This window comes from Chiloscyllium plagiosum, unplaced genomic scaffold, assembly GCF_037043375.1.
Source record: "Chiloscyllium plagiosum isolate Xiang-an unplaced genomic scaffold, Cpla_swu_hap1 HiC_scaffold_49, whole genome shotgun sequence".
In the NCBI taxonomy this organism is placed as follows: Eukaryota; Metazoa; Chordata; class Chondrichthyes; order Orectolobiformes; family Hemiscylliidae; genus Chiloscyllium; species Chiloscyllium plagiosum.
This window is the reverse complement of record NW_028270187.1, coordinates 512,197-535,571: the sequence shown is the minus strand read 5'-3', so window position 1 is coordinate 535,571 and position 23,375 is coordinate 512,197. Positions and strand designations below refer to the sequence as shown.

At 55.3% G+C, this 23,375-nt stretch overlaps 1 protein-coding gene and 1 pseudogene across 1 annotated transcript; one reads left to right on the top strand and one right to left on the bottom strand.

Moving 5' to 3' along the window:
• Window positions 1-1,168: 1,168 nt before the first annotated feature.
• LOC148135337 (uncharacterized) lies at window positions 1,169-4,023 on the bottom strand (annotated as a pseudogene).
• Window positions 4,024-4,461: 438 nt separating this feature from the next.
• LOC122546753 (uncharacterized) lies at window positions 4,462-11,233 on the top strand. The gene is made up of 3 exons (XM_087984588.1): window positions 4,462-4,582; window positions 6,776-6,845; window positions 10,185-11,233. The coding sequence occupies exon 3, from the start codon at window positions 10,205-10,207 to the stop codon at window positions 11,231-11,233; it is 1,029 nt and encodes a 342-aa protein (XP_087840714.1). The 5' UTR covers window positions 4,462-4,582; window positions 6,776-6,845; window positions 10,185-10,204.
• Window positions 11,234-23,375: the final 12,142 nt, after the last annotated feature.

The following is a 23,375-nucleotide window of genomic DNA, read 5'->3' as shown; positions in this document are numbered from 1 at the left end:
GCGGCCGTCTCTAGTGCCTTGTACAGCTGTAACCTAACCTCCCTGTTTTAGAACTCAAGCCCTTTAGCAATGAAAGACAAAATTCCATTTGCCTTCCTAATGACCTGTTGTACCTGCAGACCCACCCTCTCTGATTCATGCAAGAGGACACCCAGGTGCCTCTACACAGCAGCGTGCTGCAGTGTTTTACCATTCATATTGTGGGCGGCACGGGTGGGCACAGTGGGTTAGCACAGCAGGCTCACAGCGCCAGAGTCCCGGGTTCAATTCCCGCCTCAGGCGACTCTCCGTGTGGAGTTTGCACGTTCTGCGCGGGTTTCCTCCCGCAATCCAAAAATGTGCAGGTTAGGGTGAATTGGCCGCGCTAAATTGCCCGTAGTGTTAGGTGTAGGGTAGGGGGGGGGTGGGTTGCGCTTCGGTGGGTCGGTGTGGACTTGTTGGGCCGAAGGGCCTGTTTGCACACTGTAATGTAATGATCCTTTTTACTGTCACTTCACATTTATTCAGATTGCACTCCATCTGCCAGGACGTTGCCCACTCACTGGAACTTCCTTGTGTCCCTTTGCAAACTTTCCCAGTCCTCCGCACACTCTGATCTTCGCGTCATCCACAAACTTTGACGTCCGACATGTGGTTCCCCAACTCCAAATCATCCGTGTAAATCCTGAATAATGGGGGTCCCAACACTGATCCCTGATTTTTGCAAGGTTTGTGAAGGTTTGTAGCTCAGGTTGAGGTTTAGGGAGTAGGTTTGCTCGCTGAGCTGTAGGTTTGATATCCAGACGTTTCATTACCTGGCTCGGTAACATCATCAGTGGCGACCTCCAAGAGAAGCGAAGCTGTTGTCTCCTGCTTTCTGTTTATATCTTTCTCCTGGATGGGGTTCCTGGGGTTTGTGGTGCTGTCATTTCCTGTTAGTTTTCTGAGGGGTTGATAGATGGCATCTAGATCTATGTGTTTGTTTATGGCGTTGTGGTTGGAGTGCCAGGCCTCTAGGAATTCTCTGGCATGTCTTGGCTTAGCCTGTCCCAGGATAGATGTGTTGTCCCAGTCGAAATGGTGGTTTTATTTTCCTCCGTGTGTAGGGCTACGAGGGAGAGAGGGTCGTGTCTATTTTGATCCCTGAGGTGCACCAGTAGTTACTGATTGCCAACAGGAAAGCACTCGTTCATCCCCACTCTTTGCTGTTGTTATAATTGCTGTTGTTGTTGTAGTTGCTGTTGTAGTAACTGTAGGTGTTGTAATTGCTGTAATTGCTGTTGGTGATGGTGTTGCTGTTGGTATAATTGCTGTTGTTGTTGTAGTTGCTGTTGTAGTAACTGTATGTGTTGTAATTGTTGTAATTGCTGTTGGTGGTGGTGTTGCTGTTGTTATAATTGCTGCTGTTGTTGTAGTTGCTGTTGTAGTAACTGTAGGTGTTGTAATTGCTGTTGGTGGTGGTGTTGCTGTTGTTATAATTGCTGTTGTTGTTATAGTTGCTGTTGTAGTAACTGTAGGTGTTGTAAGTGTTGTAATTGCTGTTGGTGGTGGTGTTGCTGTTGGTATAATTGCTGTTGTTGTTATAGTTGCTGTTGTAGTAACTGTAGGTGTTGTAATTGTTGTAATTGCTGTTGGTGGTGGTGTTGCTGTTGTTATAATTGCTGTTGTTGTTATAGTTGCTGTTGTAGTAACTGTAGGTGTTGTAATTGTTGTAATTGCTGTTGGTGATGGTGTTGCTGTTGTTATAATTGCTGTTGTTGTTGTAGTTGCTGTTGTAGTAACAGTAGGTGTTGTAATTGTTGTAATTGCTGTTGGTGGTGGTGTTGCTGTTGTTATAATTGCTGCTGTTGTTGTAGTTGCTGTTGTAGTAACAGTAGGTGTTGTAATTGTTGTAATTGCTGTTGGTGGTGGTGTTGCTGTTGTTATAATTGCTGTTGTTGTTATAGTTGCTGTTGTAGTAACTGTAGGTGTTGTAATTGTTGTAATTGCTGTTGGTGGTGGTGTTGCTGTTGTTATAATTGCTGTTGTTGTTGTAGTTGCTGTTGTAGTAACTGTAGGTGTTGTAATTGTTGTAATTGCTGTTGGTGATGGTGTTGCTGTTGTTATAATTGCTGTTATTGTTATAGTTGCTGTTGTAGTATCTGTAGGTGTTGTAATTGTTGTAATTGCTGTTGGTGGTGGTGTTGCTGTTGTTATAATTGCTGTTATTGTTATAGTTGCTGTTGTAGTATCTGTAGGTGTTGTAATTGTTGTAATTGCTGTTGGTGGTGGTGTTGCTGTTGTTATAATTGCTGTTGTTGTTATAGTTGCTGTTGTAGTAACTGTAGGTGTTGTAATTGCTGTTGGTGGTGGTGTTGCTGTTGTTATAATTGCTGTTGTTGTTGTAGTTGCTGTTGTAGTAACTGTAGGTGTTGTAATTGCTGTTGGTGGTGGTGTTGCTGTTGTTATAATTGCTGTTGTTGTTGTAGTTGCTGTTGTAGTAACTTTAGGTGTTGTAATTGTTGTAATTGCTGTTGGTGGTGGTGTTGCTGTTGTTATAATTGCTGTTGTTGTTGTAGTTGCTGTTGTAGTAACTGTAGGTGTTGTAATTGCTGTAATTGCTGTTGGTGGTGGTGTTGCTGTTGTTATATTTGCTGTTGTTGTTATAGTTGCTGTTGTAGTAACTGTCGGTGTTGTAATTGTTGTAATTGCTGTTGGTGGTGGTGTTGCTGTTGGTATAATTGCTGTTGTTGTTGTAGTTGCTGTTGTAGTAACTTTAGGTGTTGTAATTGTTGTAATTGCTGTTGGTGGTGGTGTTGCTGTTGTTATAATTGCTGTTGTTGTTGTAGTTGCTGTTGTAGTAACTGTAGGTGTTGTAATTGTTGTAATTGCTGTTGGTGGTGGTGTTGCTGTTGTTATAATTGCTGTTGTTGTTGTAGTTGCTGTTGTAGTAACTGTAGGTGTTGTAATTGCTGTTGGTGGTGGTGTTGCTGTTGTTATAATTGCTGTTGTTGTTGTAGTTGCTGTTGTAGTAACTGTAGGTGTTGTAATTGCTGTTGGTGGTGGTGTTGCTGTTGTTATAATTGCTGTTGTTGTTGTAGTTGCTGTTGTAGTAACAGTAGGTGTTGTAATTGCTGTTGGTGGTGGTGTTGCTGTTGTTATAATTGCTGCTGTTGTTGTAGTTGCTGTTGTAGTAACTGTAGGTGTTGTAATTGTTGTAATTGCAGTTGGTGATGGTGTTGCTGTTGTTATAATTGTTGTTGTAGTTGCTGTTGTAGTAACTGTAGGTGTTGTAATTGCTGTTGGTGGTGGTGTTGCTGTTGTTATAATTGCTGTTGTTGTTGTAGTTGCTGTTGTAATAACAGTTGGTGTTGTAATTGTTGTAATTGCTGTTGGTGATGGTGTTGCTGTTGGTATAATTGCTGTTGTTGTTATAGTTGCTGTTGTAGTAACTGTAGGTGTTGTAATTGTTGTAATTGCTGTTGGTGGTGGTGTTGCTGTTGTTATAATTGCTGTTGTTGTTGTAGTTGCTGTTGTAGTAACTGTAGGTGTTGTAATTGCTGTAATTGCTGTTGGTGGTGGTGTTGCTGTTGTTATAATTGCTGTTGTTGTTGTAGTTGCTGTTGTAGTAACAGTAGGTGTTGTAATTGCTGTTGGTGGTGGTGTTGCTGTTGTTATAATTGCTGTTGTTGTTGTAGTTGCTGTTGTAGTAACTGTAGGTGTTGTAATTGTTGTAATTGCTGTTGGTGGTGGTGTTGCTGTTGTTATAATTGCTGTTGTTGTTGTAGTTGCTGTTGTAATAACAGGAGGTGTTGTAATTGTTGTAATTGCTGTTGTGATTGTTGTTGTAATTGTTGTTGTGATTGTTGTTGTAATTGTTGTTGTAATTGTTGTTGTAATTGTTGTTGTAATTGTTGTTGTAGGAGGGGCCTGTGCCTTCAGGTCCTTTCTCTCCCCAGGTCCCCTCCTCCCCCACCCCCCCTCCCCCCCTCCCCCTCCTCCACCCCCACCCCAGGTCCCCCCCCCCCTCCCCCACAGAGCCAGCCGCCTCACAAAGGGGGCCATTGTGGCGCCACCCCCCGGGTCACAAGGCAGAGGCCGAGGCGGTTGGCAGAGGAGGCGTGAGGGGGGGTCGGGAGACCACTTTGCCAGCCGGGCCTGCGGGGTTGGGCTGCCCCCGACTGCCTGGAACCCCTGCCCCTGCTTGAGTTACCCCACTGCCTTTGCCTAGCGCCGGCTTCGAGGAGACAGATAGAGACAGAGACAGAGACAGAGAGAGAGAGAGAGAAGGGGAGCCGCGGTTGACTCTCCCCCTGCTCCTCCCCTGCGCCCTCCCCCCGTCGGTCAGGGGGGTGTGGGGGACCCCCCTCAGGGAGGTGCTCCCCAGTTCCCCGTCCCCCCGGCGCTAGGCTCCGCTGTTCCCCCCCCTCTCCCCTCCCCCATGGCCTTCAATCTGCCCTGGAGGATGGCCAATGCTGGGCACCCCTGCTCCAAGGCGGCTGGCGACTGCTGCCACTATGTGGGCCAGGTCATCCTCATCGTCCTGGGCACCGTGGTGGCTCTGCAGATCACGCTGAACACCATCTGCATCCTCAGGTCTACCTTCCGGGACCTCAGCTGCAAGGTCAGGGGGTGGGGGAGGGGGGGGGGGAGGGGGGGCGAGGGGGGGTGGGGGGCGAGGGGGGCGTGGGGGGCGAGGAGGGCGTGGGGGGCGAGGGGGGCGAGGGGGGTGAGGGGGGCATGGGGGGCGAGGAGGGCGTGGGGGGCGAGGGGGGCGAGGGGGGGCGAGGGGGGCACTCTGTCAGCCCTGGGGCAGTGCACGGGGGCACAGAGGGAGTGTTACCCTCAGTATCTCACCCTCCCACCCCTGGGGGTGGTGGGGGAAGGTGTAGAGGGAGTGTTACTCTCTGTATCTAACGCTCACATCCCTGGGAGTTGGGGGAGCGGGGAACGGTGTAGAGGGAGCTTTACTCTGTATCTAACCCCCCTGTCCCTGGGAGTGGGGGGATGGTGTATAGGGAGCTTTACTCTGTATCTAACCCCCCTGTCCCTGGGAGTGGGGGGATGGTGTATAGGGAGCTTTACTCTGTATCTAACCCCCCTGTCCCTGGGAGTGGGGGATGGTGTAGAGGGAGCTTTACTCTGTATCTAACCCCTTGTCCCTGGGAGTGGGGGGACTGTGTATAAGGAGCTTTACTCTGTATCTAACCCCCCTGTCCCTGGGAGTGGGGGGATGGTGTATAGGGAGCTTTACTCTGTATCTAACCCCCCTGTCCCTGGGAGTGGGGGATGGTGTAGAGGGAGCTTTACTCTGTATCTAACCCCTTGTCCCTGGGAGTGGGGGGACTGTGTATAGGGAGCTTTACTCTGTATCTAACCCCCCTGTCCCTGGGAGTGGGGGATGGTGTATAGGGAGCTTTACTCTGTATCTAACCCCCCTGTCCCTGGGAGTGGGGGATGGTGTATAGGGAGCTTTACTCTGTATCTAACCCCTTGTCCCTGGGAGTGGGGGGACTGTGTATAGGGAGCTTTACTCTGTATCTAACCCCCCTGTCCCTGGGAGTGGGGGGAGGGTGTATAGGGAGCTTTACTCTGTATCTAACCCCTTGTCCCTGGGAGTGGGGGGACTGTGTAGAGGGAGCTTTACTCTGTATCTAACCCCCTGTCCCTGGGAGTGGGGGACGGTGTAGAGGGAGCTTTACTCTGTATCTAATCCCCTGTCCCTGGGAGTGGGGGGATGGTGTAGAGGAAGCTTTACTCTGTATCTAACCCCCCTGTCCCTGGGAGGGGGGACAGTGTAGAGGGAGCTTTACTCTGTATCTAACCCCCTGTCCCTGGGAGTGGGGGGACGGTGTAGAGGGAGCTTTACTCTGTATCTAACCCCCTGTCCCTGGGAGTGGGGGGACAGTGTAGAGGCAGCTTTACTCTGTATCTAACCCCCCTGTCCCTGGGAGTGGGGGACGGTGTAGAGGGAGCTTTACTCTGTATCTAACCCCCCTGTCCCTGGGAGTGGGGAAGGTGTAGAGGGAGCTTTACTCTGTATCTAACCCCCCTGTCCCTGGGAGTGGGGGACGGTGTAGAGGGAGCTTTACTCTGTATCTAACCCCCCAGTCCCTGGGAGTGTTTGATGGGGGGATGGTGTAGAGGGAGCTTTACTCTGTATCTAACACCATGCTGTCCCTGGCAGTGTTTGATGGCGGGACGGTGTAGAGGGAGTTTTACTCTGTATCTAACCCCCCTGTCCCTGGGAGTGTTTGATGGGGGGACGGTGTAGAGGGAGCTTTACTCTGTATCTAACCCCCCTGTCCCTGGGAGTGTTTGATGGGGGGACGGTGTAGAGGGAGCTTTACTCTGTATCTAACCCCCTGTCCCTGGGAGTGGGGGACGGTGTAGAGGGAGTTTTACTCTGTATCTAACCCCCCTGTCCCTGGGAGTGTTTGATGGGGGGACGGTGTAGAGGGAGCTTTACTCTGTATCTAACCCCCAGTCCCTGGGAGTGGGGGATGGTGTGGAGGGAGCTTTACTCTGTATCTAAGACCATGCTGTCCCTGGGAGTGTTTGATGGGGGGACGGTGTAGAGAGAGCTTTACTCTGTATCTAACACCCCTGTCCCTGGGAGTGGGGGGGACGGTGTAGAGGGAGCTTTACTCTGTATCTAACCCCCTGTCCCTGGGAGTGGGGGGGACGGTGTAGAGGGAGCTTTACTCTGTATCGAACACCATGCTGTCTTGATGACAGTGCAGGGTATGGTTATGGATATGTGTTGAAACATTGAAACTTCGATCATAGACTGAACTTGTTCCTGTTCGAAACACAGGTCATTCACAAACTGCGACGTTTCAACCATTACTGCTGGACATTCCAAATTCGGAAAAACTCTTCGAAACGTAAGGCCCCATCTTTTTTGTGGTCATTTACTCCATCAACATGCGCTGTCTCTCACCGTCACTCTCTCTCTCTCTAAATCAGGGATCACTGGGCAGTGATCAGGAGCAGGAACCCTGGCTGATTTCCCCCCTCTCTCTCTCTCTCTCTCTAACCCAGGGATCACTGGGCAGTGATCAGGAGCAGGAACCCTGGCTGATTTCCCCCCCCTCTCTCTCTCTCTCTCTAACCCAGGGATCACTGGGCAGTGATCAGGAGCAGGAACCCTGGCTGATTTCCCCCTCTCTCTCTCACTAACCCAGGGATCACTGGGCAGTGATCAGGAGCAGGAACCCTGGCTGATTTCCCCCTCTCTCTCTCTCTCTCTAACCCAGGGATCACTGGGCAGTGATCAGGAGCAGGAACCCTGGCTGATTTCCTCTCTCTCTCTCTCTCTAACCCAGGGATCACTGGGCAGTGATCAGGAGCAGGAACCCTGGCTGATTTCCCCCTCTCTCTCTCTCTCTCTAACCCAGGGATCACTGGGCAGTGATCAGGAGCAGGAACCCTGGCTGATTTCCTCTCTCTCTCTCTCTCTCTCTCTCTAACCCAGGGATCACTGGGCAGTGATCAGGAGCAGGAACCCTGGCTGATTTCCTCTCTCTCTCTCTCTCTCTCTCTCTAACCCAGGGATCACTGGGCAGTGATCAGGAGCAGGAACCCTGGCTGATTTTCCCTCCCCCCCTCTCTCTCTCTCTAACCCAGGGATCACTGGGCAGTGATCAGGAGCAGGAACCCTGGCTGATTTCCTCTCTCTCTCTCTCTCTCTCTCTCTAACCCAGGGATCACTGGGCAGTGATCAGGAGCAGGAACCCTGGCTGATTTCCCCCCTCTCTCTCTCTCTCTAACCCAGGGATCGCTGGGCAGTGATCAGGAGCAGGAACCCTGGCTGATTTCCCCCCTCTCTCTCTCTAACCCAGGGATCACTGGGCAGTGATCAGGAGTAGGAACCCTGGCTGATTCCCCCCCCTCTCTCTCTCTCTAACCCAGGGATCACTGGGCAGTGATCAGGAGCAGGAACCCTGGCTGATTTCCCCCCTCTCTCTCTCTCTCTCTCTAACCCAGGGATCACTGGGCAGTGATCAGGAGCAGGAACCCTGGCTGATTTCCCCCCTCTCTCTCTCTCTCTAACCCAGGGATCACTGGGCAGTGATCAGGAGCAGGAACCCTGGCTGATTCCCCCCCCCCCTCTCTCCCTCTCTCTCTAACCCAGGGATCACTGGGCAGTGATCAGGAGCAGGACCCTGGCTGATTTCCCCTCTCTCTCTCTAACCCAGGGATCACTGGGCAGTGATCAGGAGCAGGAACCCTGGCTGATTTCCCCCCTCTCTCTCTCTCTCTCTCTAACCCAGGGATCACTGGGCAGTGATCAGGAGCAGGAACCCTGGCTGATTTCCCCCCTCTCTCTCTCTCTCTCTCTAACCCAGGGATCACTGGGCAGTGATCAGGAGCAGGAACCCTGGCTGATTTCCCCCCTCTCCCTCTCTCTCTCTAACCCAGGGATCACTGGGCAGTGATCAGGAGCAGGAACCCTGGCTGATTTCCCCTCTCTCTCTCTCTAACCCAGGGATCACTGGGCAGTGATCAGGAGCAGGAGCCCTGGCTGATTTCCCCCCTCTCTCTCTCTCTCTCTAACCCAGGGATCACTGGGCAGTGATCAGGAGCAGGAACCCTGGCTGATTTCCCCCCTCTCCCTCTCTCTCTCTCTCTAACCCAGGGATCACTGGGCAGTGATCAGGAGCAGGAACCCTGGCTGATTTCCCCCCTCTCTCTCTCTCTAACCCAGGGATCACTGGGCAGTGATCAGGAGCAGGAACCCTGGCTGATTTCCCCTCTCTCTCTCTCTCTCTCTCTAACCCAGGGATCACTGGGCAGTGATCAGGAGCAGGAACCCTGGCTGATTTCCCCTCTCTTTCTCTCTCTAACCCAGAGATCAATTTTTGTGGAAAATTCTACAAGATGTTTGTCCTGTATCTAACCCCATGCTGTATCCGTCCTGGGAGTGTTTGATAGGGGCGGCAGTGTAGAGGGCGCTTTACTCTGTATCTAACCCCCCTGTCCATGGGGAGTGGGGGATAGTGTAGAGGGAGCTTTACTCTGTATCTAACCCCCTGTCCCTGGGGAGTTGGGGTTGGTGTAGAGGGAGCTTTACTCTATATCTAACCACCCTGTCCCTGGGGAGTTGGGGATGGTGTAGTGGAAGCTTTACTCTGTATATAACCCCCTGTCCCTGGGGAGTTGGGGATGGTGTAGAGGGAACTTTACTCTGTATCTAACCCCCTGTCCCTGGGAGTGGGGGACGGTGAAGAGGGAGCTTTACTCTGTATCTAACCCCCTGTCCCTGGGAGTGGGGGACGGTGTAGTGGGAGCTTTACTCTGTATCTAACCCCCTGTCGCTGGGAGGGCGGGGACGGTGTAGTGGGAGCTTTACTCTGTATCTAGCCCCCGGTCCCTGGAGTGGGGGGCAGTGTAGAAGGAGCTTTACTCTGTATCTAACCCCCTGTCCCTGGGGAGTGTGGAGGACGGTGTAGAGGGAGCTTTACTCTGTATCTAACCCCCTGTCCCTGGGGAGTGGGGGGACGGTGTAGAGGGAGCTTTACTCAGTATCTAACCCCCTGTCCCTGGGAGTGGGGGACGGTGTAGAGGGAGCTTTACTCTGTATCTAACCCCCTGTCCCTGGGAGTGGGGGACGGTGTAGAGGGAGCTTTACTCTGTATCTAACCCCCTGTCCCTGGGAGTGGAGGACGGTGTAGAGGAAGCTTTACTCTGTATCTAACCCCCTGTCCCTGGCGAGTGGGGGATGGTGTAGAGGGAGCTTTACTCTGTATCTAACCCCCTGTCCCTGGGAGTGGGGGGATGGTGTAGAGGGAGCTTTACTCTGTATCTAACCCCCTGTCCCTGGGAGTGGGGGATGGTGTAGAGGGAGCTTTACTCTGTATCTAACCCCCTGTCCCTGGGGATTGGGGGATGGTGTAGAGGGAGCTTTACTCTGTATCTAACCCCCTGTCCCTGGGAGTGTGGGGGGACGGTGTAGAGGGAGCTTTACCCTGTATCTAACCCCCCTGTCCCTGGGAGTGGGGGACAGTGTAGAGGGAGCTTTACCCTGTATCTAACCCCCCTGTCCCTGGAAGTGTGGGGGGACAGTGTAGAGGGAGCTTTACCCTGTATCTAACCCCCCTGTCCCTGGGGAGTGTGGGGGACGGTGTAGAGGGAGCTTTACTCTGTGTCTGACAGAGTAGGGAGGAGGAGAAGGAGGGTGCTGTGCGCTCCGTCTCTAACCTGCTGCATTTGCCTACGTACAGGCCCATCCAGGGCCCCCGAGATGCCGTCCCTGTGCTGCCTGGGGAAGTCGGCCGACGGGAAAGACCTGGAAAAGCGGCCGGTGGCCGGAGGGAGGCTGACCGAGGAGGAAGAGGATGACCTGGAGGAACTGGAGGAAGATGACAGCCCAGCCTCAGGGGACCTGGTGATGGGCGACTACCCTCGCCACCCGTCCAGCCACCCCTTGGATCCCTCGCCAGCCCAGCACCCTTACTCCCACTACCCTGGCCTCTGGTACCCGGCCCTGCCCTCGGAGACCCGCAGCAACGGCTCCGAGCGTTGGTGCCCGCCATTGGCGGCGGCTTCTTCCTCCATTGCCCGTTCCCGGAATCGCTCCCAGGCCTCTCTGTCTCCCAGTCCCAGGGTGGGCACCCCCCTCTGGGAGGTCTCGGCGTCCTGCCGCCTTCCCGAGCGCCGGCTGGGCCCGGAGGCCCCCTCCCGCCGCTGCCTGACCCCTGACCCTTCCCGGACCTTGGCGCTAGGCCTCGGCCCTCTCTCTGGGCCCCGCGGGGCGGCCTCACCCCTCCCCCAGAGGCACTGCGCCTCCTGCGGGCGGCTGCAGACGGGTGACTTCACCCGCCTCAGAGTCCCGGAGCCCGGGCCCCTCTCCCGGGACGGCTACCCGCCTTCGCCGGGGCTGGTGGTAGGCTTCGGCCTAGTCAACGCCAACACCACCTCCTCCTCCAGCTCCTCTCCCGCTCGCCTCCTGCAACAGGGCTGGGCCCCCACCTCCCCCCCACCACCTCCTCATCCTCTCCCACCCCACCCTCCCACCCGGCCCACCTCCCGCGGCCTCGGGGTCAACCCCCAGGTGAACGAGAGGCAGCTGACAGGCAGGGTTGTCTATGACGCCAGGCTGCACAGGGCCATGCTGTCCCGGGGAGGGGACACCGAGTCCCAGGACCAATCCAAGGCCGGGTACCAGCAACCCCGCCAGGCCAAGACCCCCACCCAGTCCTGCCAAGGGAAATGCCAACACCCCACGCCCCCTGACCCCTTCGACGCCCCCTGCTATGTCAACCAGCAGTGAGGGCGCGCGTGGGGAGGGGAGGTCCGTGAAGTGGGAGGGCTTAGAGGAGGGGGTAATGTCAGATGGGGCGGGGGGGGGGGGCCAATGGGCAGATTGGCGAAACAAACCCCTCTCGCCCAACCTTCCCGTTCACCATCCAATCCCTCCAGCTCCTCGCATCAACCCTTGGGTCAGCTATGGTCTTTACAGAGAGACAGAGAGAGAGAGAGAGAGAGAGAGAGAGAGGCTAGAGAAATACCGAAGTAATTGAGTTATGTGAAAGGTCCCATAAACCCTTACCCTTCCTCTCCACCTCACCCTCCGAACCCCAACTCCCAACACTCTTCATAAAGCATTACTGAGGCCTCATGTCAACACTGAGTGTTTCTGGTCAGTTATTTCTCATTGAGTCTTATCGGTCTTCACTCCTCGAGAGCTAGAGTCCCCGAGTGATAGTGTCCCACAGCGATAGTGTCCCAGAGCGACAGTGTCCCAGAGCGACAGTGTCCCAGAGTGATAGTGTCCCAGAGCGACAGTGTCCCCGAGCGACAGTGTCCCAGAGTGACAGTGTCCCAGTGCGATAGTGTCCCAGAGCGACAGTGTCCCAGTACGATAGTGTCCCAGAGTGATAGTGTCCCAGAGCGACAGTGTCCCCGAGCGACAGTGTCCCAGAGCGACAGTGTCCCAGAGTGATAGTGTCCCAGAGCGACAGTGTCCCCGAGCGACAGTGTCCCAGAGCGACAGTGTCCCAGAGTGATAGTGTCCCAGAGCGACAGTGTCCCCGAGCGACAGTGTCCCAGAGTGACAGTGTCCCTGTGTGATAGTGTCCCAGAGCGACAGTGTCCCCGAGCGACAGTGTCCCAGAGCGACAGTGTCCCTGTGTGATAGTGTCCCAGAGCGACAGTGTCCCAGTACGATAGTGTCCCAGTACGATAGTGTCCCAGAGCGACAGTGTCCCAGAGCGACAGTATCCCAGAGCGATAGAGTCCCCGAGTGATAGTGTCCCATAGCGATAGTGTCCCAGAGCGACAGTGTCCCAGTACGATAGTGTCCCAGAGTGATAGTGTCCCAGAGCGACAGTGTCCCAGAGCGACAGTATCCCAGAGCGATAGAGTCCCCGAGTGATAGTGTCCCAGAGTGATAGTGTCCCAGAGCGACAGTGTCCCAGAGCGACAGTGTCCCAGAGCGACAGTGTCCCAGAGCGACAGTATCCCAGAGCGATAGAGTCCCCGAGTGATAGTGTCCCATAGCGATAGTGTCCCAGAGCGACAGTGTCCCAGTACGATAGTGTCCCAGAGTGATAGTGTCCCAGAGCGACAGTATCCCAGAGCGATAGAGTCCCCGAGTGATAGTGTCCCATAGCGATAGTGTCCCAGAGCGACAGTGTCCCAGTACGATAGTGTCCCAGTGCGATAGTGTCCCAGAGCGACAGTGTCCCAGTACGATAGTGTCCCAGTGCGATAGTGTCCCAGAGCGACAGTGTCCCAGTACGATAGTGTCCCAGAGCGACAGTGTCCCAGAGCGACAGTATCCCAGAGCGATAGAGTCCCCGAGTGATAGTGTCCCATAGCGATAGTGTCCCAGAACGACAGTGTCCCAGTACGATAGTGTCCCAGAGTGATAGTGTCCCAGAGTGATAGTGTCCCACAGTGATAGTGTCCCAGTGCGATAGTGTCCCAGAGCGACAGTATCCCAGAGCGACAGTGTCCCAGAGCGACAGTGTCCCAGAGCGACAGTGTCCCAGAGCGACAGTGTCTCAGAGCAATAGTGTCCCAGAGCCACAGTATCCCAGAGCGACAGTGTCCCAGAGCGACAGTGTCCCAGAGCGACAGTGTCCCAGAGCGATGGTGTCCCAGAGCGACGGTGTCCCAGAGCGACAGTGTCCCAAGGCGACAGTGTCCCAGAGCGACAGTGTCCCAGAGCGACAGTGTCCCAGAGCGACAGTGTCCCAGAGCGATAGTGTCCCAAGGCGACAGTGTCCCAGAGCGACAGTGTCCCAGAGCGACAGTGTCCCCGAGCGACAGTGTCCCCGAGCGATAGTGTCCCAGTGCGACAGTGTCCCAGAGCGACAGTGTCCCAGAGCGACAGTGTCCCCGAGTGACAGTGTCCCAGAGCGACAGTGTCCCCGAGTGACAGTGTCCCCGAGTGACAGTGTCCCAGAGCGACAGTGTCCCCGAGTGACAGTGTCCCCGAGTGACAGTGTCCCAGAGCGACAGTGTCCCAGAGCGATAGTGTCCCAGAGCGATAGTGTCGCAGTGTGACAGTGTCCCTGAGTGACAGTGTCCCAGAGCGACAGTGTCCCCGAGTGACAGTGTCCCAGAGCGATAGTGTCCCAGAGCGATAGTGTCCCAGTGTGACAGTGTCCCCGAGTGACAGTGTCCCAGAGCGACAGTGTCCCCGAGCGACAGTGTCCCAGAGCGACAGTGTCCCCGAGTGACAGTGTCCCAGAGCGATAGTGTCCCAGAGCGATAGTGTCCCAGTGTGACAGTGTCCCCGAGTGACAGTGTCCCAGAGCGACAGTGTCCCCGAGCGACAGTGTCCCCGAGCGACAGTGTCCCCGAGTGACAGTGTCCCCGAGTGACAGTGTCCCAGAGCGACAGTGTCCCCGAGCGACAGTGTCCCCGAGTGACAGTGTCCCAGAGCGACAGTGTCCCCGAGCGACAGTGTCCCAGAGCGACAGTGTCCCCGAGTGACAGTGTCCCAGTGCGATGGTGTCCCAGAGCGACGGTGTCCCAGAGCGATAGTGTCCCAAGGCGACAGTGTCCCAAGGCGACAGTGTCCCAGAGCGACAGTGTCCCAGAGCGACAGTGTCCCAAGGCGACAGTGTCCCAGAGCGACAGTGTCCCAGAGCGACAGTGTCCCCGAGTGACAGTGTCCCAGAGCGACAGTGTCCCCGAGTGACAGTGTCCCAGAGCGACAGTGTCCCCGAGCGACAGTGTCCCCGAGCGATAGTGTCCCAGTGCGACAGTGTCCCAGAGCGACAGTGTCCCAGAGCGACAGTGTCCCCGAGTGACAGTGTCCCAGAGCGACAGTGTCCCCGAGTGACAGTGTCCCCGAGTGACAGTGTCCCAGAGCGACAGTGTCCCCGAGTGACAGTGTCCCCGAGTGACAGTGTCCCAGAGCGACAGTGTCCCAGAGCGATAGTGTCCCAGAGCGATAGTGTCGCAGTGTGACAGTGTCCCCGAGTGACAGTGTCCCAGAGCGACAGTGTCCCCGAGTGACAGTGTCCCAGAGCGATAGTGTCCCAGAGCGATAGTGTCCCAGTGTGACAGTGTCCCCGAGTGACAGTGTCCCAGAGCGACAGTGTCCCCGAGCGACAGTGTCCCAGAGCGACAGTGTCCCCGAGTGACAGTGTCCCAGAGCGATAGTGTCCCAGAGCGATAGTGTCCCAGTGTGACAGTGTCCCCGAGTGACAGTGTCCCAGAGCGACAGTGTCCCCGAGCGACAGTGTCCCCGAGCGACAGTGTCCCCGAGTGACAGTGTCCCCGAGTGACAGTGTCCCCGAGTGACAGTGTCCCAGAGCGACAGTGTCCCCGAGCGACAGTGTCCCCGAGTGACAGTGTCCCAGAGCGACAGTGTCCCCGAGCGACAGTGTCCCAGAGCGACAGTGTCCCCGAGTGACAGTGTCCCAGTGCGATGGTGTCCCAGAGCGACGGTGTCCCAGAGCGATAGTGTCCCAAGGCGACAGTGTCCCAAGGCGACAGTGTCCCAGAGCGACAGTGTCCCAGAGCGACAGTGTCCCAAGGCGACAGTGTCCCAGAGCGACAGTGTCCCAGAGCGACAGTGTCCCCGAGTGACAGTGTCCCAGAGCGACAGTGTCCCCGAGTGACAGTGTCCCAGTGCAATGGTGTCCCAGAGCGACGGTGTCCCAGAGCGATAGTGTCCCAAGGCGACAGTGTCCCAGAGCGATGGTGTCCCAGAGCGACGGTGTCCCAGAGCGACGGTGTCCCAAGGCGACAGTGTCCCAAGGCGACAGTGTCCCAGAGCGACAGTGTCCCAGAGCGACAGTGTCCCAGAGCGACAGTGTCCCAGAGCGATAGTGTCCCAGAGCGACAGTGTCCCAGAGCGACAGTGTCCCCGAGCGACAGTGTCCCCGAGCGACAGTGTCCCAGAGCGATAGTGTCCCAGTGCGACAGTGTCCCAGAGCGACAGTGTCCCAGAGCGACAGTGTCCCCGAGTGACAGTGTCCCAGAGCGACAGTGTCCCCGAGCGACAGTGTCCCAGAGCGACAGTGTCCCCGAGTGACAGTGTCCCCGAGTGACAGTGTCCCAGAGCGACAGTGTCCCAGAGCGACAGTGTCCCAGAGCGATAGTGTCCCAGAGCGATAGTGTCCCAGAGTGACAGTGTCCCCGAGTGACAGTGTCCCAGAGCGACAGTGTCCCCGAGTGACAGTGTCCCAGAGCGATAGTGTCCCAGTGTGACAGTGTCCCCGAGTGACAGTGTCCCAGAGCGACAGTGTCCCCGAGTGACAGTGTCCCAGAGCGATAGTGTCCCAGAGCGATAGTGTCCCAGTGTGACAGTGTCCCCGAGTGACAGTGTCCCAGAGCGACAGTGTCCCCGAGCGACAGTGTCCCCGAGTGACAGTGTCCCCGAGTGACAGTGTCCCAGAGCGACAGTGTCCCAGAGCGACAGTGTCCCCGAGTGACAGTGTCCCAGAGCGATAGTGTCCCAGAGCGACAGTGTCCCCGAGTGACAGTGTCCCCGAGTGACAGTGTCCCCGAGTGACAGTGTCCCCGAGTGACAGTGTCCCAGAGCGACAGTGTCCCAGAGCGATAGTGTCCCAGAGCGACAGTATCCCAGAGCGACAGTGTCCCCGAGCGACAGTGTCCCAGAGCGACAGTGTCCCCGAGCGACAGTGTCCCCGAGCGACAGTGTCCCAGAGCGACAGTGTCCCAGAGCGACAGTGTCCCCGAGCGACAGTGTCCCAGAGTGACAGTGTCCCCGAGCGACAGTGTCCCCGAGTGACAGTGTCCCCGAGCGACAGTGTCCCCGAGTGACAGTGTCCCAGAGCGACAGTGTCCCCGAGCGACAGTGTCCCCGAGCGACAGTGTCCCAGAGCGACAGTGTCCCAGAGCGACAGTGTCCCCGAGTGACAGTGTCCCAGAGCGACAGTGTCCCCGAGTGACAGTGTCCCAGTGCGATAGAGTCCCAGAACGACAGTGTCCCAGAGCGACAGTGTCCCAGAGCGATAGTGTCCCAGTGTGACAGTGTCCCAGAGCGACAGTGTCCCCGAGTGACAGTGTCCCAGAGCGACAGTGTCCCAGAGCGACAGTGTCCCCGAGTGACAGTGTCCCAGAGCGACAGTGTCCCCGAGTGACAGTGTCCCAGTGCGATAGAGTCCCAGAACGACAGTGTCCCAGAGCGACAGTGTCCCCGGGCGGCACGGTGGCCCAGTGGTTAGCACTGCTGCCTCACAGCGCCTGTAGACCCGGGTTCAATTCCCGACTCAGGCGACTGACTGTGTGGAGTTTGCACGTTCTCCCCGTGTCTGCGTGGGTTTCCTCCGGGTGCTCCGGTTTCCTCCTACAGTCCAAAAGATGTGCGGGTCAGGTGAATTGGCCATGCTAAATTGCCCGTAGTGTTAGGTTAAAGGGGTAAAGGTAGGGGTATGGGTGGGTTGCGCTTCGGCGGGTTGGTGTGGACTTGTTGGGCCGAAGGGCCTGTTTCCACACTGTAAGTAATCTAATCTAATCTAAGACAGTGTCCCAGAGCGACAGTGTCCCAGAGCGACAGTGTCCCAGAGCGACAGTGTCCCAGAGCGACAGTGTCCCTGTGTGATAGTGTCCCAGAGCGACAGTGTCCCCGAGCGACAGTGTCCCAGAGCGACAGTGTCCCAGAGCGACAGTGTCCCCGAGTGACAGTGTCCCAGTGCGACAGTGTCCCAGAGCGACAGTGTCCCAGAGCGACAGTGTCCCAGAGCGACAGTGTCCCAGAGCGACAGAGTCCCAGAGCGACAGTGTCCCAGAGCGACAGTGTCCCAGAGCGACAGTGTCCCAGAGCGACAGTGTCCCCGAGTGACAGTGTCCCAGTGCGACAGTGTCCCAGAGCGACAGTGTCCCAGAGCGACAGTGTCCCAGAGCGACAGAGTCCCAGAGCGACAGTGTCCCAGAGCGACAGTGTCCCAGAGCGACAGTGTCCCAGAGTGATAGTGTCCCAGAGCGACAGTGTCCCCGAGTGACAGTGTCCCAGAGCGACAGTGTCCCAGAGCGACAGTGTCCCAGAGCGACAGTGTCCCAGAGCGACAGTGTCCCCGAGCGACAGTGTCCCAGAGCGACAGTGTCCCTGTTGACAGTGTCCCTGTGTGACAGTGTCCCTGTGTGACAGTGTCCCAGAGCGACAGTGTCCCAGAGCGACAGTGTCCCAGAGCGACAGTGTCCCTGTGTGATAGTGTCCCAGAGCGACAGTGTCCCCGGGTGACTGACTAACAGAGCCATCGAGTCCCAGAGCGATAGAGTCATGGTGTGATAAGCCCCTGGAGTCCGACTCCAAGATGACTGAAGTGGTGAAGTGATACTGACCTTGTGTGGTCGAGGCTCGGAGTCTGAGTGTCCCCCGGCTTCCCATTCCCGGGGCGATTGACCGATCCGTCCAGAGGTCTCTTCCAGCACGGATATTGAAATTTTAGCCCAACCAGTCTGTGCACAATCCCTGAATTAAACTCGACCGCGCTCCCTGAACTTGGCCCATGTACTTATCCAAATGAGTTTTAAACCTGTGTACATGTCCCCGGTCCTCCAGCTCCTCCTGTGGGGGAGTCCTTTCCATACGCAATCTGTCCAAACGTTGCCCCTCGCCATGTTTGAAAACCTGCGTCGTTTCACCTTAAAGGTATCTCCCCTTCTACTCTGGGAAAAATGGACCTGTCATTCGCCCTCTCATGATTTTATAAACCTCGATAAGGTCACCCTCTCCAGTGAAAACAGCCCCCAGCCTCTCCCTTTGACCCGGACCCTCCGACATCCTGGTAAATCTCTTCCAAGCCCTCTCTGAGTGTCGACTGAACTGGGGCACTGTACCCCTGAAGCGGCCCCACCAACTTACTGTCCAGCCTCAGCGTGACGTCCCCAACTCCTCCCGTGTTTGCGGGGGGGGGGGTCAAATGGGACTGAGTCAGAGATGGGAGCGTTGGGGCAAGTGGGGAAGAGGGAGACTGGGGGGGGGGTGGGGGCCAGAGCACCATTAAACAGCCAACAGCAGCCCCGTCTCTCATCCCCTGGCTCTGTGGATTCGGCTCTGTGTGGGGGGACGGCTAAACAGGACGTTGGCGAGGCCACATTTGGACAACAGAATACCAAAGCTGGTCGCCCTCCTATCGGAAGGGCTTGGAGACGGTGCAGAAGAGATTCGCAAGGCTGTTAGGGGCTCGGGGTGGGGAGAGAGGTTGGACGGGCTGGGGGCTGTTTTCCCTGGAACGTCGGTGGGCTGACCCTCGAGGTTTATAGAATCGTGAGGGGGCGTTTTAGATTAGATTAGGTTACTTATTACAGTGTGGGAAACAGGCCCTTCGGCCCAACAGGTCCACACCGACCCGCCGAAGCGTAACCCACCCATACCCCTACATTTACCCCTTCACCTAACACTAGGGGCAATTTAGCATGGCCAATCCACCCTAACCTGCACATCTTTGGACTGTGGGAGGAAACCGGAGCACCCGGAGGAAACCCACGCAGACACGGGGAGAATGTGCAAACTCCACAGAGTCAGTCGCCTGAGGCGGGAATTGAACCCGGGTCTCTGGCGCTGCGAGGTTGTTATGGACTACGCCAGACCCCCCCCCCCCCCCCCGCCCCAACCATCAAAAACGTTCCGAATGTGTAGCCCAGAGTCTAAGCGAGCTCTTTGAGCAGCACGGTGGCACAGTGGGTTAGCACTGCTGCCTCACAGCGCCAGGGCCGTGCTAAATTACCCATTGTGCCCCAGGGATGTGCGGGTTAGGGTGGGGATTGGCCGTGCTAAATTACCCATAGTGCCCAGGGATGTGCGGGTTAGGGTGGGGATTGACCGTGCTAAATTACCCATAGTGCCCAGGGATGTGCGGGTTAGGGTGGGGATTGACCGTACTAAATTACCCATAGTGCCCCAGGGATGTGCAGGTGAGGGTGGGGATTGACCGTACTAAATTACCCATAGTGCCCAGGGATGTGCGGGTTAGGGTGGGGATTGACCGTGCTAAATTACCCATAGTGCCCAGGGATGTGGGGATTGGCCGTGCTAAATTACCCATAGTGCCCAGGGAGGTGTGGGTTAGGGTGGGATTGACCGTGCTAAATTACCCATAGTGCCCAGGGATGTGCGGGTTAGGGTGGAGATTGGCCGTGCTAAATTACCCATAGTGCCCAGGGATGTGCGGGTCAGGGTGGGGGATTGGGCGTGCTAAATTACCCATAGTGCCCAGGGATGTGCGGGTCAGGGTGGGGGATTGGGCGTGCTAAATTACCCATAGTGCCCAGGGATGTGCGGGTCAGGGTGGGGGATTGGCCGTGCTAAATTACCCATAGTGCCCAGGGATGTGCGGGTCAGGGTGGGGGATTGGGCGTGCTAAATTACCCATAGTGCCCAGGGATGTGCGGGTCAGGGTGGGGGATTGGGCATGCTAAATTACCCATAGTGCCCAGGGATGTGCGGGTCAGGGTGGGGGATTGGCCGTGCTAAATTACCCATAGTGCCCAGGGATGTGCGGGTTAGGGTGGGGATTGGCCGTGCTAAATTACCCATAGTGCCCAGGGATGTGCGGGTTAGGGTGGGGATTGGCCATGCTAAATTACCCATAGTGCCCAGGGATGTGTGGGTTAGGGTGGGGATTGGCCGTGCTAAATTACCCATAGTGCCCAGGGATGTGCGGGTTAGGGTGGGGATTGGCCGTTCTAAATTACCCATAGTGCCCAGGGATGTGCGGGTTAGGGTGGGGATTGGCCGTGCTAAATTACCCACAGTGCCCAGGGATGTGCGGGTTAGGGTGGGGATTGGCCGTGCTAAATTGCCCATAGTGCCCAGGGATGTGCGGGTTAGGGTGGGGATTGGCCATGCTAAATTACCCATGGTGTTAGGTGCAAGGGTAAATGTAGGGGAATGGGTCTGGGTGGGTTGCGCTTCGGCGGGTCGGTGTGGACTTGTTGGGCCGAAGGGCCTGTTTCCACACTGTAAGTAACCTAAGTCCGCTCGTTGGTTTAAGCATGCTGAGGATATTCCAGGGGAGACGTACTTGGATAGATTCGGGGTCGGTTCCTGAGGATCGGAGGGTGGCTAATGTTGTACCATTTTTTAAGAAAGGTGGGAAAGAGAAAGCAGGAAATTATCGACCAGTTAGTCTGACCTCAGTGGTGGGAAAGATGCTGGAGTCTATTATAAAGGATGAAATTAGGACACATCTGGATAGTAGTAACAGGATAGGTCAGAGTCAGCATGGATTTATGAAGGGGAAATCATGCTTGACTAATCTTCTGGCAGTTTTTGAGGATGTAACTCTGAAGATGGACGAGGGAGATCCAGTAGATGTAGTGTACCTGGACTTTCAGAAAGCTTTTGATAAAGTCCCACATAGGAGGTTAGTGAGCAAAATTAGGGCGCATGGTATTGGGGGCAAAGTACTAACTTGGATTGAAAGTTGGTTGGCTGACAGGATACAAAGAGTAGTGATAAACGGCTCCGTTTCGGAATGGCAGGCAGTGACCAGTGGGGTATCGCAGTGATCCGTGCTGGGACCGCAGCTTTTTACAATATATGTTAATGATATAGAAGATGGTATTAGTAATAACATTAGCAAATTTGCTGATGATACTAAGCTGGGTGGCAGGGTGAAATGTGAAGAGGATGTTAGGAGATTACAGGGTGATCTGGACAGGTTAGGTGAGTGGTCAGATGCATGGCAGATGCAGTTTAATGTGGATAAGTGTATGGTTATCCACTTTGGTAGCAAGAACAGGAAGGCAGACTACTACCTCAATGGAATCAATTTAGGTAAAGGGGCAGTACAGAGAGATCTGGGTGTTCTTGTACACCAGTCAATGAAGGTAAGCATGCAGGTACAGCAGATAGTGAAGAAGGCTAATAGCATGCTGGCCTTCATAACAAGAGGGATTGAGTATAGAAGCAAAGAGGTGCTTCTGCAGCTGTACAGGGCCCTGGTGAGACCACACCTGGAGTATTGTGTGCAGCTCTGGTCTCCAAATTTGAGGAAAGACATCCTGGCTATTGAGGGAGTGTAGCGTAGGTTCACGAGGTCAATTCCTGGAATGGTGGGACTACCTTACGCTGAAAGACTGGAGCGACTGGGCTTGTATACCCTTGAGTTTAGAAGACTGAGAGGGGATCTGATTGAGACATATAAGATTATGAAAGGATTGGACACTCTGGCAGCAGGAAAGATGTTTCCGCTGATGGGTGAGTGCCGAACCAGAGGACACAGCTTAAAAATACGGGGTAGACCATTTAGGACAGAGATGAGGAGAAACTTCTTCACCCAGAGAGTGGTGGGTGTGTGGAATGGTCTGCCCCAGAGGGCAGTGGAGGCCCAGTGTCTGGATTCATTTAAGAAAGAGTTGGATAGAGCTCTCAAGGATTGTGGGATCAAGGATTATGGAGATAAGGCAGGAACAGGATACTGATTAAGGATGATCAGCCATGATCATATCGAATGGTGGTGCAGGCTCGAAGGGCAGAATGTCTATTTAGTTTTAAACAGAACCGAATCTATGAGCAAAGTTCCCGACTGAAACACGAACATTAAGAGAGCACAATGCCTGACCGAAAACCCAACAGATGATTCCAGGTTCATGCTGCAGTTCCCAATAACTGCAACTCTCCTGATAATCACCCCCCCCCCCCCCCCCCCCCCCAACCTTGGCCCATATCTAACCCCAGGAGAGAGGGAAAAAATATCCCAAGCTGGAGCTATCGGGTTTGACTCCAACAGCTCGATCGCGCTGAGGGGCTGAGCTGGGAGAGGCCCACTCCCCCTTCCATTGGACAAATGCCTTTCTCTTTTTAAAAAAATAATAACAGCCTGAAAGCCCTCTGCCTGAGGGCAGTATCTGCTAGCTACAATCAAACTGGCCCTTCCAGGCGCAGACTTTTCGGAGTCTGTGTCTGCCCACCACAGACCACACAGACAAGTACAGCATGGACCAGGCCCTTCGGCCCACGGTGCTGAGCCGAGGTTCAATCCCAATCAGAAGAGCAGTAACCTCACCCGCGCCCGCCCCCCCCCCACCTCAACTCAACGCTGTCCACGTGCCTGCCCAGCAGTCACTTAAACGTCCCCAATGACTCCGCTACCACCACCACCGCTGGCAACGCATTCACAACTCTTTCACGGGCTTAGCGCCGCTGCCTCACGGCGCCCGAGACCCGGGTTCAATTCCAGCCTCGGGCGACTGTCTCTGTGGAGTTTGCAGGTCCTCCCCGTTTCTGCGTGGGTTTCCTCCGGGCGCTCCGGTTTCCTCCCACAGTCCAAAGATGCGCAGGTCAGGGTGAATTGGCCGCGCTAAATTGCCCGCAGTGCTAGGAGAAGGGGTAAATGTAGGGGAGTGGGTGGGTGTGGACTTGTTGGGCCGAAGGGCCTGTTTCCACACTGTAAGTAACCTAATCTAATCCAAAGAACCGACCTCTGATGTCCCCTTTATACCTTCCTCCTAATATCTTCAAACTATGTCCCCTCGTACCAGTCAATCCTGCCCTGGGGAAAGGTCTCTGGCTATTGACTGTCTCCCTGCCTCACATTATTTTGTACACCTCGATCAGGTCTCCCCTCTTCCTCCTTCTCTCCAGAGAGAAAAGTCTGAGCTGAGTCAAACTGTCTTCGTAAGGCAAGCCCTCCAGTCCAGGCAGCACCCTGGTAAACCTGCTTTGCACCCTCTCCAAAGCCTCGGTATTTTCCCTATAGTGGGGCGACAAGAGCTGGACACAATATTCCAAGTGTGGTCCCACCAGGGACTTGTCGAGCTGCAGCAAAACCTCGCGGCTCTTAAACTCGATCCCCCTGTTAGTGAAAGCCAAAACACCACATGCTTTCTTAACAACCCCAACCACTTGGGTGGCAACTTTGAGGGAGCCGTGTACTTGCACACCCAGATCCCTCTGTTCCTGCACACTGCCGAGAATCCTGTCTTTAATCCTATGTTCAGCATTCGAGTTCGACCCTCCAAAATGCATCCAGGTTGGACTC

Bases quoted from the DNA above. Each gene is read 5' to 3' on its own strand.
- LOC122546753 (XM_087984588.1), top strand. From the start codon at position 10,205: ATGCCGTCCCTGTGCTGCCTGGGGAAGTCGGCCGACGGGAAAGACCTG.